Source organism: Apis mellifera, linkage group LG8, assembly GCF_003254395.2.
Source record: "Apis mellifera strain DH4 linkage group LG8, Amel_HAv3.1, whole genome shotgun sequence".
Taxonomy (NCBI): Eukaryota; Metazoa; Arthropoda; class Insecta; order Hymenoptera; family Apidae; genus Apis; species Apis mellifera.
Genome location: NC_037645.1, coordinates 4493338 through 4506108, shown reverse-complemented (window position 1 = coordinate 4506108; position 12771 = coordinate 4493338). Strand labels below are relative to the sequence as shown.

Genomic DNA, 12771 nt, shown 5'->3' with positions numbered 1-12771 from the left:
TGTGAAGAAAAATAATTTGAAGAAAAAAGTTTCGTTTGAAAAAAGATACGTGTACACATATAATTATTAGTATTATGAAATATATTTTTTATCTTTTTATTATCTTTCGATTTGTGAAATTTTTCCCGTAATGGATTGATTAAAAAAAGAAAAAAATTGGATCGAACAAAATTATCTATATACAGTATTAACAAGTAAGAAAGTCCACTGTACTCCCTTTTGATCTTTCGAACGAAAAATCCTCATCCTTTTCCTTGGTTCCTTCCTGGATTCCATTTTCTTCTTCTTCTTCCTTCATTTTCCTTTTCTCTTCCGAGGGATTTTTATTACGCACCTCTTATTAGACAAAGCATCCCTCCTTTCATCCACGAATTTTTATCTTCAAAGGAATGTCGTGAACATTTTCTTTTTGTAGATTCTAATTAACAATGCATTGGCATTTGGGATTTAAATTAAAACTAACGTATTTAACTAATTATCAGAGAAAACGTTTTTCGAGTTAATTACTTTGTTTTGATCGAATTTTTAATGGTGATATTTTAACGAACGTTGTTTTGTAATTATTGCATTTTTCTTTCTATATATTTTTTCAAAATGTTTCTCCACGAAAATGAATTCGTACGAAAACGTACGAATATTTATATATTATTTTATTTTTATTATTTTATTATATATAAAATTAATAAAAAAGATTCGAAATAAACAAGGTGAGTATTTTTATTATCAATCATATTTACATTTTTGGAAAAGTTTCTGGAAAAGTATTACGAGAGTCTTTTTTCCATATTTAAAATTATTGATTTAATATTTAATTGTATTTTTAATATTTCGTACTCGTGAATGAAAATTTATGAATCTGATTAACCGGTTAATATCGAAAATTTCGTTGTTATCGAATCATGTTTTGATTTAAAATAATACAAATTATTGTATATATGAAAATTGAAATAAAATTAAACAATGTTTATCCGCATGAAAAATTTAAAAATTCTTTTAATTTAATTTAATTGTGCATGAAGTTGCATTAATATTCCATTGACATAATTAGAAAAAATTTTTCTTTCGAATGATTGCATACATGCGAATGTTACAAGCAACTTGTTTAGAACTGTTGAATGTATGAGTTAATCACTTAATTTAATCACCACGAGATTTCGATAACATCCTTAAATTCTGCAGCTGTATAACACTAGCTAATCAAACGTGAAATCCATTTCGAGGAGTGACTTAAAGTGCACGATACCTGAAATAGTTCCAGTTAATTTCCTCATTTTCAGCTTCAGGAATCAATGTTTGGATAAATCAACGAATGAACGTTAGAACGATGGAATTTATCGTTTAGATCGAAATAAACCTTTGAGTAGAATTAATATTCTATTATGTTTTATGAAAAATTTTTCAAAAACAAGATATTCCCATGAACTCTGAAAGAATAATTTTCCTCTCCAAGTTCTTACAATTTTAAAACGATTAAAAAATAATGAAAAAGATCTTACAAACTCTAAAACTGAACTACAACTTTCTCAACTTTTACTTTTTCCAATTAATTCCCAACGTACTTTTTCCCCATTCCTTAATCCCAAGGGAATAAAAGAAAGAAATATATCCAGAAATTCAATAATCCTCTCGATTCCACTTTTATTTTACCCACAATTTTTAAAAAAAAAATCCTACTCTTAACTACAACTTGCAACCCCTCTCTTTCCTTCTACTTTTCCCAATTAATTCCTTCGATCTCATCGTACGAAAAGAACAAGAAATCTTTCTCTCCCCTCCATCCCCTCAAAAAAAGAATCCCAATAATCGAGAATCGGCCACACGAGGCTCCTTCACTTATCATACAACCCCTTACTCTTCATGCTTACGTTTCAGAGTTTCCATCCGTCCAGAGAGTCCATCAAGATTTCCCTCTAGCCTTTTCCAGGTCGCCGCGACCAAGATCTCAATCAATCCGCGCGTTCCCGGATTGTCTAGGAAGACGCGCACCCCCGCGGCCATCCGTTCGGGCCACCGCAGGGAGAGGGTGGGCGAGGGGTGGGTGGATTGAGACGCGGCGGGGTGTGGCCGAGCCCTGGATTAACCCCCATCTGACAGCCAATCATATCCAAGACAGCCCCACCACCACCCCCGCAACCGTCGTGTCCCCGGCCGCCCTCCCTCTTCCTCCGACAACCCCTCCCCCACTGCTAATTGCCCTCGCTTTAATATCCACGCGTGGAGGCCGCCGTTGGAGGGACGAGGAAAGGGGGGAGGCATGGTTGATAAGGCGGCAGGATGTGCCGAAGAGGGCATCGGGAAACTGCGTGCATTCTGTGACATCTACATCGGGCGAGGGGGAGGATACTGTGGAGATGGAGAGGCGGAGGGGAAGGGAGAGATTCGTGGATACTCGCGGAGATGGACGCGAGATACATCGCGCGCGGCGCGTTCATTTTTCGCGTTTCCATCGATTTCGCTTTATTATTAATGATCCCCGGCATAGAGGATCGAGGAGAGTCGCAGTCGATGCATTTACCGCGAGAGAGATCGATCATTCCTGTAGCGCGCTCGGTCCATTTGTGCGTCATTGCTCAATGATGTCGCCCGTTTATGCGTGGGAGGGTGGGAAAGAAAGGGAGGGGGTTGGTTGATCGGTTTGGAGAGATCGGTTCTTGAGAATTGGAGAGAAATTGGGCTGTTTGATTCCTTATTGAATGAGAATAGGATGAAATTGAAATTATCTATCAATAATACATATCATATTATATGAAAAAACAAATTCTAAAAGCATCCAGTCCAATTTATTTATCAATTTCAATCCACTTTTTTTACCTTGAAATCTCAAAATCTTTTTAAAATTTAGATAGAAAAATTGGAGAATCAGTTCGAAAGGGAAGCAAAGAAAAAGCACTGTAATCAGTCGCACAATCTCAAAGGATGAAATCGCTCGTTCATCCGAGCGTGTTCATTTTTAACTGTTCGCGGAACGGGGACTAATTAAAGACGGAGGGAAATTTCGCAGGACGAGACACGAAGGGGAGGGGAGGATCGTCGTCTTCGTCTTCTATATTGGCTCGTAAGGGTGGCTCTTATAAAGCGGAGCAATTATCCGGGTAAAATACTCTCCGAAATTTCCGTGATAAATTTCAGCCTGTAATAAGGGTGAGTCGCAAGTCATTTGGCCGGGCTTGCGGGGAGGGTGGGCATCGGGTGCTTCAATAGAAATTCTTTTCGACCCCCACCCCGTCCCCGTGGATGCTCGAGCGCGCGCGCGCGCGCGTATCGTCGTTTAATTTAAACATTTGTCGCTGATCCCATTCGATACTACGGCAAGTAGATTCCTCTGAGGAGAGGAAGGCTAATGATTACCATTACCGTCTGAATGTAGTGAAAAGTTGGGAACGGGATATGTGTGTGTGTGTGTGTGTGTTATTCGACTTCGTTCTTGCCTTCGTGGCAAATGGAAAAGTTAGGTTAGGGATCGAAATTAAAATGTAGAGTAGTGAAAGTGCGGGGCTGTGAAAGTGTTTAAGATGTAAAGGAGTAATTTTCTTATCCTTTCCTCGAAAGGGGTTGGAATATCGTTCCAAGGAATTTCGTATTTTACTTTATGTAAAGTTGGCGTTTATTATTCGATGTAATATTGAATAAATATTTTGTTTATTATGGAGTAATTTATTTATTCATTTTTGAAAATGTGAAGAATATGTATAGGGTGGATGGAATTGGCATAAGATTTGTTATTCTTATTTTTTTATTCTGAAAATTTATATAATTCATTGGAGGGGAGGAAATTGTTTATTTATGATGGAGAGGAATAGAAAGATTGAAAATTAAGTTTTATAAAATATAAAGTAAGGTAATGGAGGATAATCTTTTAAAAATATGCAATTAATATTTGATTCTATGGGGATCGAGGCTGAATGCAAACTTAGCATCGTGCATGAAATATACGATGCAATTACGAGGATCTATTGTTCGGTTTCTAAAATACGCAAGACACGACGAAGTAAATTTTGGATTTATAGCTCAATCTCAACTTCATAATGGCTTCGTATAACTTTTAGACGGGGCTAAACACTTCGTCCATTAAAATAGAACTTTATTATTGCATATATATATATATATATATATAACTTGAACAATTTGAAATTCACAATTATTTTAAAAAATCTTATTAGAAATCATGATCCATTATGTTACATTATTCGTTATCGTGTACGATAATTCGTTAATGCGAGCAGAACGATTACTTTTCACCGTTAAATCTGTAACAACTGATTGAATCGAGTGACGAGATAAAAACAGGGTAATAAAATAATAATGGGGGAGAGGAAACTCAAGACGACATAAAACCTGGCCTGTAATTAAGCTCTTGCCCTTGAACTTAAGCTCCTTAGAGGTTTTCTGAGGCAGTGAAATTCCCGCATACCCGTCAACGTCTAATGAGGGGATTGCGGATGAAGTTTCAGGCTAGAAAGGGGCAATTAGGCAAACTACTGTGTTTGCTCTAGCTCTCGAAGAAACCTGCGCACAATAGTACCTAGTGATGTTCAATTATTAGCAAAATAATACCTTAAAATGCCACATTTCCAGCCTCAAATCTTGTTGAGAAGAAAAAGAAAATATATACAAAATTTATAACGAAAACACAACAAAACGATTGAAAATAAATTATATCTTCCTTTTTTCCTCCCTTCATCCCTGATATCATTATTATACACACAGTATTCTACACAGTTATTTTATCACAATTCTCAAAAAACCATAGAAACGTTGTCCGAACTCTCGAGGAAATAAAAAAGAAAAAAATCCCTCCCTCTTCCTCCCGCGAAACGGAACAAAACAAAACACGTGGAAAGCGGAGAAAGAATCATCCCCAGCCGAGTGAATCCTCGAGCGACTATCTCAATCCGAGCAGAGGCAAGAAAGATCACCAGCAACGGGACAAAATTAAACGACCTCATCATCATTAGAACCCGGCCACCTAATTACCGGGAATGTCTTAGACGCGGATGACATCGTCAACGAGCACAGACAATCGGGCGCCGGAGGAGAAGATGCGAGGCACCCTCCTCGCATCTCCCCTCCTCTCCCTCCTTCCCTCCATCCCTCCGTCTTTCACTTCCACACTACATCCGCGTGACAAGTAAGGATGAGACGGATCGGTGTGCACGAGGGGATGAAAGCTTATTAATAGGGGGTTTCTCGAGGGGTAAGGGGGAGGATAGAGGGCCTAGAGGGAGAGGGCAACAACGAGGCCTTGAGTTGTTGTTTCCGTTTCCGTCCCGTGGCAGCGCAAGAGGCACGAGGAGGGAGGAAAAAAGTAACAGACTCCCCGCAAATAACCCTCCCCCTCCCCCTGGACTCCTCGACGCTGGGCGTGGCCAAGGTCTCGGCGGTGATGGCAACGCTTGGCCAATCGAGGCCCGCCGTCGCGCAACCCCCCCCCTTCTCGTCGGCCACCTTGAGCCTCGAGGGTGAAAAAATATTGACCGTGGCGAAGGGGGGTATTCTGCGGTCCATTTGGGGGTTGCGGAGGTGAAACACACAACGTCGGACCGCTGATTGCTGACTGGCGAGGAGTGGCGAGCGGGGAGGAGGGGTTGGTCGGGTGAATACCCCCTCCTCCTCCTCCTCTTCCTCCTCCACCCCCGCCTCGTCACGTACGGGATCATTAGCCGGATATATCCTTAGTCCTGCTCGCCAACCCTCTCCGATAGCAGTGATCCTCGTGGCTGACATCATTATCCTGGGACGACGTGCAGCGCCAGCGCGGCTCGGCCATCCTTCGGGGTTGGTCTTCCCCTTCGTCGTCATCGTTCCAGTGTTCGGTTCCTCGTGTTCCTCGTTTCCCCCTCGTCTCGCGTTACGCGTTTCGTCGTCGAAACTGTCCGGGTCCCACCGGGACGCGGGTATAACCTCGTCTTTGTTTTCCGAGCCGGGGTATTCGTGTTTTCCAGGGGCGAGGGGGGAGGGGAGGGGGAGGGAGTGATGTCGCGCGGCAACGATGTCCGCCGGCAACGGGTCGCCACTCCGTGACACTGTGCTTCGGCCCTCTGTGTTTCGTGATAAGGGAATTTTTGGAGAGGAGATGGACGATCCGTGTGAGTGAATTCGATTCGGGATTCGGTGGATTCTTCTGGTGGAATTCTGTGTCGATGTACAGGAAATATAAGTTGTACGGAATATAAGTATCGAAGAGTGGGCCTGTCTTTTTTTTTTTTTTTTGGATATACGCGATTATGGAGACGAGCGATCCGTCGGGCAGATTGGCCGTCGAGGATCTGTCCGACTGCCGAAGCGAGAGCAGCCACTCGGAGAGCCAGATGCGAGCGTTTCAAGATTACGAGCGGATCAAGGAGTTGAATTTGTCCGTGGACAAGTCGAAGGACGATTGCCAGATCGAGCCGAAAGACTTTCACCTCGGTTTAGAATCGGGCAGATCGTCCATCATCCGTTTCGACGAATTTGAGAACGCAGGCAGGAATCATCCGTTGACGTTGAACAAGGGTAAAGAATTCGGTTACGTGGCGGCAGGTTTGAACGAAATGGCGTATACTTTGGACAGATCGAGTGAGAACGACGAGTCGTTGGAGGCCGGGAATCTGTGCAGGACCAAGAATCCGACGGCCAAGGATCTTCTGTTCAATCTTCGCGAGAACAGGCACAAGAGCGCGCACGCGACGTTGTCGTTGTCCGACAGGTACGCAGGGAAGGATTTGAACTTCGCCGTATCGGAGAAGGACATCAAGGATTTCGGCCTGTTGAAGAATTACAGCATCGATCGGATGAAGGAGTTTAATCTTTCGTTGGACAGGATGAGGGACAGTCATTTCGCGCTGGAGAGACTTCGGGGGGGAGGTGGAGGATTGTTGGAGAATCCACCGATGTTGGAGCACGGAGAGTTGAAGAATATGCAGATGCAGTCGAGGAGCCAAGATCTCGAGGCGATCGCGCTCGAACGCATGAGACGATCTCATCTGTTGGGCGCCGATCTCTCCGCCCAGAATCTGTCCACCCAGATACCGCATCCCCATTCCATCACGCAGATGCAACACTCGCAGCAGCAGCAGCAACAGCAGGCCAAATCGTTTACCATCGACGCGATTCTCGGGTTGAGGAATAATCCTAGGGAGAAACGGAATCAGCAACAGCAGTACAGGAAGCATCAGGGTACGTGGTGGTGGATTGTTTTCTTGTTGGCAGAAATTGGATTTTTTAGGTGGAATATTTGAATTTGAATTTCTGAATCTTAAGATTAGGAATAGATAGGTTTTCGTCCGGATTTTGGTAATTAAAGTTTCTTTTTTTTTCCATGGATAATATTGTGGATTGGATCGAGATCGGAGTGAGATGATCAAAATGAAAGGGAAAAATCGAATCATTTATTACGGGGAGGATCTATCAAACTTCAGATGTATTTCCTTTGGAAACAAATGAAGATAACGTGATAAAATCGTTCTGTCAGTTGTATACATTCATAATTCAAACAAAATTCTCGTTAACCTCAGCAGTAACTGAGGAATAATTAAACATCGATTATTTCGTGACCGGATAGTAGTTTATTGAAACCTTTTCAATTAACTTTATTATCATAATTTCGAGGTATGAGACACCTTGTTTTTCACGTTTCCATAACCTACCCTCAATTTAATAAATCTACGTTTTGAATTTCTCTGATAAAATATAAAAAAGAATGTGTTATTTCGAGAAAGAGAATTATCGAAATTTCCAAATAAGTGCAAATTTTTATCAATCTTGAATCCACACAATTATTAATTCGTCATTAACGAATATCCATTTCAAATGTTTGCTCCTTCGGATCAATTTTCCATCTTTTCTCATATATTTTCACAAATATAATATACGAGTAGCAACCACAATATTAACAAAAATTTCACACAACAATTTAACATACACATTCGTACAAATTCTCCTCCTTTCCACAACGAACGAATATCCTACGAATTACTCTACGTGAAATAACAAAAAAAAAAAAAATTATCAATAAATTATTATCTTGTCTTCCTTTGAAAAAACAAAAAGAAAAGAAGGAAAGGAAGGGAAAGAAGATCGTGGATTTAAAAAAAAATATGGAATCGCAGGTCAGGAAGGTGGCGCGAAGAACGGTGGCTCGAGCTCGTGTTCCGGCGGCGGCGGCAAGTTGAAGAGGGTGCGTACGATCTTCACGGCCGAGCAATTGGAGCGGTTGGAGGGAGAATTCGCGCGACAACAGTACATGGTCGGGCCGGAGAGGCTTTACCTGGCGCACGCACTCAGGCTGACCGAGGCTCAGGTGAAGGTCTGGTTCCAGAATCGGCGGATCAAGTGGCGGAAGCACCACCACGAGCAACAGAGCCAGAGGGTGCACGAGTTCCAGCGTACCCTCAACTCGTCCCTGGAGCACGAGGACAGCAACGAGGCCGACAAATGGTGAAAAGAGTCCGCGTCCCTCGATCGTGAAGCGCGACTTGGCCCACCCCTCGTCTCACCCCCGTTTCTTCCGTTCTCCGATCCCAGAGATGTTCGACCGCTCGCGCTCGAGGAGGAGGGCTTGACCTTGGGCCAAGGACGATACACGCTCGGTTCGCGGAGCGCGCTGTGACGATTCTTCCTCTTCTTCTTCTTCTTCTTCTTCCTTCCTTCCTTCCTCGAGACGAACTTCCTCTCTCTTCCCCGCGTTTCTTCCTTCCAATCCGTTTCTCGATCCTTGGCGGCGAAAAGTTGTGACTCTTCTTTCGAGATTCGAATTGGATTTCGGCCGATTTTTCGCGCGGAATATGAAGGCGAGGATCGGAGGGACGTAGGAGTCGTAGATGTTCGTGATCGAGGAAATGTGAGATCCATTGATTCGGAATCAACGTGAATCGACGAGAGACGATTCGTAAGATCGATCGATCTTGGATGAATTTTCTTTTAGATTGCGTATCTTTCCGTCCGTTGAGACGGACTCGAACGATTTCCCTCCTCTTATCGTTTCGATAATTCTTCGATGTTTGTATTCGATGCTGTTACGCGGTGAGGGGACAGGAGATAAAATTTCTTTTCTAACGAAATTATGTAAATTGTCGTCCGATAAGTGTGTGAAAGTGAAGAGACGATTGTTCGACGATTCGCGGACACTGTGGACGAACGACGAAAATTAAACGATGAAACAAGCAGAAAATCTTAGGTCGAAGTACATTCAGCACATGTACTTTGACACAAGGGATCCGCCTGATACGTGTTGGAGGCATCCCCAGAGGAGAAGCCAGTCTTTTCCACTAAGCAGAAGCAGGTAAGTATTTATTCCTTTTAAAATCTTTCTTTTTTTTAGGAAGAATTTGAGAATATTTTTATTTCCGAATTAAATTTCTGAATTATACGATCTGAATATACGTATATGTATAAAAAAAAGAAAAAAAAGAAATAGACTGTCCATTAAAAATATTTTACCAAAAATAAAAAGAGTATAAAAAAAAGTATTCTTACAAAAAAGAAGAAATAATCTTAAATGATCTTGATGATAAAGATAATCTTCTGGAAAAATGTCGAGAAATCGGTTTCTCATCGAAATGTATCTTAAGGAGCCCGGAATCACCGACGAACTATTATTCCTCGAGTTCTTACAAGCCGCAAAAGGGCCACATGTGTTCCGGCCCGATGTACTCCAAGTATACCTCGCATCACGGTTCCGACGTTGCGTACATGCAGCCCCGGTCCAAATCTCACCGGGACGTGCACCATCCCTCCAACTTGTCGCCCAAGAGGAAGATCCACTACGACGACGAGTTGGGGGACATCGAGAAATTGAAGCTCATCGACGAGGAATTGGGGAATATCGTGGAGGGCAATATGGACGAGAACGTCGAAGAGGAGATAACAGGTTCAGAATTCAAACGAAACTTTGATCCATTTTCGTGACGAATTATGAATTATTTCGATTTTAAATTGATTCGCGAAGAGAGGATCATCTGAGAGAGAGAAAGAATTTTTCTATATATATAGCGGAAGAGGATCACGAGTACTTGGACAAGGATTACGAGGAGCACGAAGCGGACGATGAAGTGGAGGAGGAGTCCGACCCGACCCCTCACGCTCATAGGTCTCAAAGAGCAAACAAGACCGAGGCGATGTTGAAACAACGATGGAGATCCGAGCAACAGCCGGACCCACGAAGAATCCGTGGCCAGCAACGTGTCACCTTAGTGGATAATCCTTCTCCCAGGTAAAGATTTCAGAAAAAAATCTATATGTATTCTCATCGTTTCCTTCCAACGATGTTTTATTGGAAAATTTGTCTTTGATCAAATTTATCGAATAAACATTTTCTTTCTTTTTCAAAGTCTTTCATCGAATTTTTCTTTGAAACAATTTCAATCTAAATACGATAATTCGAAGGAATTATTCGTGATTCCTAGTAGGTACTATCATAACGTGGCCGAGCACGACATATCCGAGCCCTTATCAGAAGAAGATTTCGTCCGAACGTCGATGAAGACTTCGAAGCGGCAACCCTCTGACTATTATTGGGTGCCGAGGAACGAGCCCGATCGATACGAGAACGTGACGCCGTTAATGCGGCGAGCCCGCACCAAACCGGATATGGATCGTCTGATGGACTCGGAGATGAGCAAGGCGAGAAGGTGCAATAGGTGCGGTAACTTGTCCAACAAGAAGAACGAACCGCCCGTGAAGAGTACTTGCAGATTTGACGATTCTGCGAATATTCCTATCAAGGGTTCAATCGGTGAGATTCTGTATACATTTATTAATCTATCGATCGCTCTTTTTCGAGAAAATTATATTACACTTGATCTTCTATTTCTTCTATGTGAAAATAATAATTTTGAAATTCAATTCGACGACAATTTTATTGAGATGGAAATAAATGTACGTTCGAAAATGTATTAAAAAGAAATTGTCTTATTATCGATCTTCCAGGTGACGAGCCCGAGAATCACGAACAATTATACGGCCGTTGCAAGTATGCCACGAAGGAAGCGAACTCTATGGATATTCCAACTCTGTACGCGATGAAATCACGTAGACCCCGCGACGCAAAGTCGCCGATATACGACATTCCCGAGCACGGGCAGGAGAAGCTTCCCCCGGAATATTGCCGATCCTCGAGATATCCAAGAAAATCGGATGCTTTCATGGAGAAGTCGAAGAGATCGTTGCACACGTCTCACGGGACAGCCCGTATACCTCCCCGATACGTCGAATAAAATCGTTCCATCGATCGATTATATAATATTTCTACCCAAGGAAGAAGGAATAATAATCACCCGAGAAGACTAGACTTGCAGAATCCACCACCTGAAAAGAGAACAAAGAAATCGAGAAAATTATTATTGGAATCGGACCATACATATGTGCGCGAATAGAGAAAAATTCCAATTTTTATTCCCACCAACGATTCTTCGATTAATGTTTCAGATTGATCGAAGATGATTAACCTCGTCTCCAACCTCATTTCCCGCGACTTATTTTCATATAAGGAATTCGTCCCTACTCATTCACTGTTTAAGAAAATGTACGTGTCGAACAATGATAGAAAAACAAATGATAGAATGATGTCTCGCCTCGTTGTTACTCATATTTGAGAGAGAGAGAGAGAAAGAGAGAATGCGCGCGCGCGTCTGTGTGTGTACGTGTGTGTGTGGCGGATGGAAGAGCGGATGAATCGGAAATTAAATAGCTTCTACTCGATCGTTTCCCTCCTACTGGTTGTGTAATATATATTTTTGTAACTGTCCTCGGGTCTAGATGTTACAATTGTACGTGTTGTCCGAGACTAAAGCTAGTTGCACGATTATGTACATAACGCATTAGAGCGAATCGATTAGGGTTTAAACGTCTCCTCAAGAGATGGACAAAAAAAAGAAAAAAAGAAAAAAACATTTCACGCTTTCACGTATTCGGTGTTGGACGATCTTCTAAATGGTAATCACCGTTCTCCCTCGGCACGAAAATCGATTGTATATACGAGACACCACGATTCTGACGACGATATCTATGTACACATGTAACGCGTTACATGTTGCAGGACAAGAATAAAACCTCGAATCTGTGCACCGAATCCTAGTCTAATTTGCCTAAAAAATCCTTGCACTGATTCCCCGAGTGTTTTTTCCCCTCAAATTTCATTCATTCATTCATGGGATGCGATTATTTTCACGATAGAATTTTTTAGAACACACCGACGTCCGTATTTAAATCGAAGTTAAGAAATTTATGAAATTTGTATTTAGAGAAGATGATTGTATAGAAAAGAAAATATCCTTTTCGGACAGTAAAAATTTTGAAAAAGTATGACATGGTATCGCATTTTCAAAATAAAGAAAAAACTCACTTGAATTATTTCTTTCAAATTTTCCAAAGATTTACAAAATTACAATTATTCCCTCAGTTTTAACTATTCAAAATCCAAAAGAGAGAATTTTCAAATTGATTTTTATTACATACAAATTATATATATATTCGTCTCAGTTATAATACACACACACACACAATAATTTGAAACTGGATCAATTTCCAGGCTGAGAAGAAATCGTCGAGGAACTTCATTCTATTCGTTTTTCTTCCGTCCACCAATTGGTACTAATTAATTAGCGGCGTGTCTTGCCTCTCTTTCCGTGATTTTATTCGTTGGGCTCGACGAGGAGCGAGGCGGGGCTTTTTGTACGAGGCCACAAAGGCCGCTTCCGCCACCGCTTTTGTTTAAATATTAATAACGCGCGGAAACTCTGTCGCTCTCTGACCGCGCCCGGAAGGCCGCGCTTTGTTCAATTAAACTTAATATCT

The 12771-nt window shown here is 41.9% G+C and overlaps 2 protein-coding genes across 4 annotated transcripts; both read left to right on the top strand.

Moving 5' to 3' along the window:
• The first annotated feature begins 4696 nt into the window (after positions 1–4696).
• LOC100577110 lies at positions 4697–8432 on the top strand. The gene is made up of 2 exons (XM_003249830.4): positions 4697–7155; positions 8088–8432. The coding sequence occupies exons 1-2, from the start codon at positions 6225–6227 to the stop codon at positions 8417–8419; spliced, it is 1263 nt and encodes a 420-aa protein (XP_003249878.1). The 5' UTR covers positions 4697–6224; the 3' UTR covers positions 8420–8432.
• A 671-nt stretch (positions 8433–9103) lies between these two features.
• LOC100577080 lies at positions 9104–12250 on the top strand. Of its 3 annotated transcripts, none has more exons than XM_006561425.3 (5): positions 9104–9259; positions 9585–9847; positions 9970–10189; positions 10383–10711; positions 10906–12250. In XM_006561425.3, the coding sequence occupies exons 1-5, from the start codon at positions 9132–9134 to the stop codon at positions 11190–11192; spliced, it is 1227 nt and encodes a 408-aa protein (XP_006561488.1). In that variant the 5' UTR covers positions 9104–9131; the 3' UTR covers positions 11193–12250. The 3 variants fall into 3 exon arrangements, with proteins under 3 accessions (XP_006561488.1, XP_006561487.1, XP_003249877.1); XM_006561424.3 differs by having other exon boundaries at positions 9549–9847; positions 10386–10711; XM_003249829.4 differs by having other exon boundaries at positions 9549–9847.
• The last annotated feature ends 521 nt before the right edge of the window (positions 12251–12771 follow it).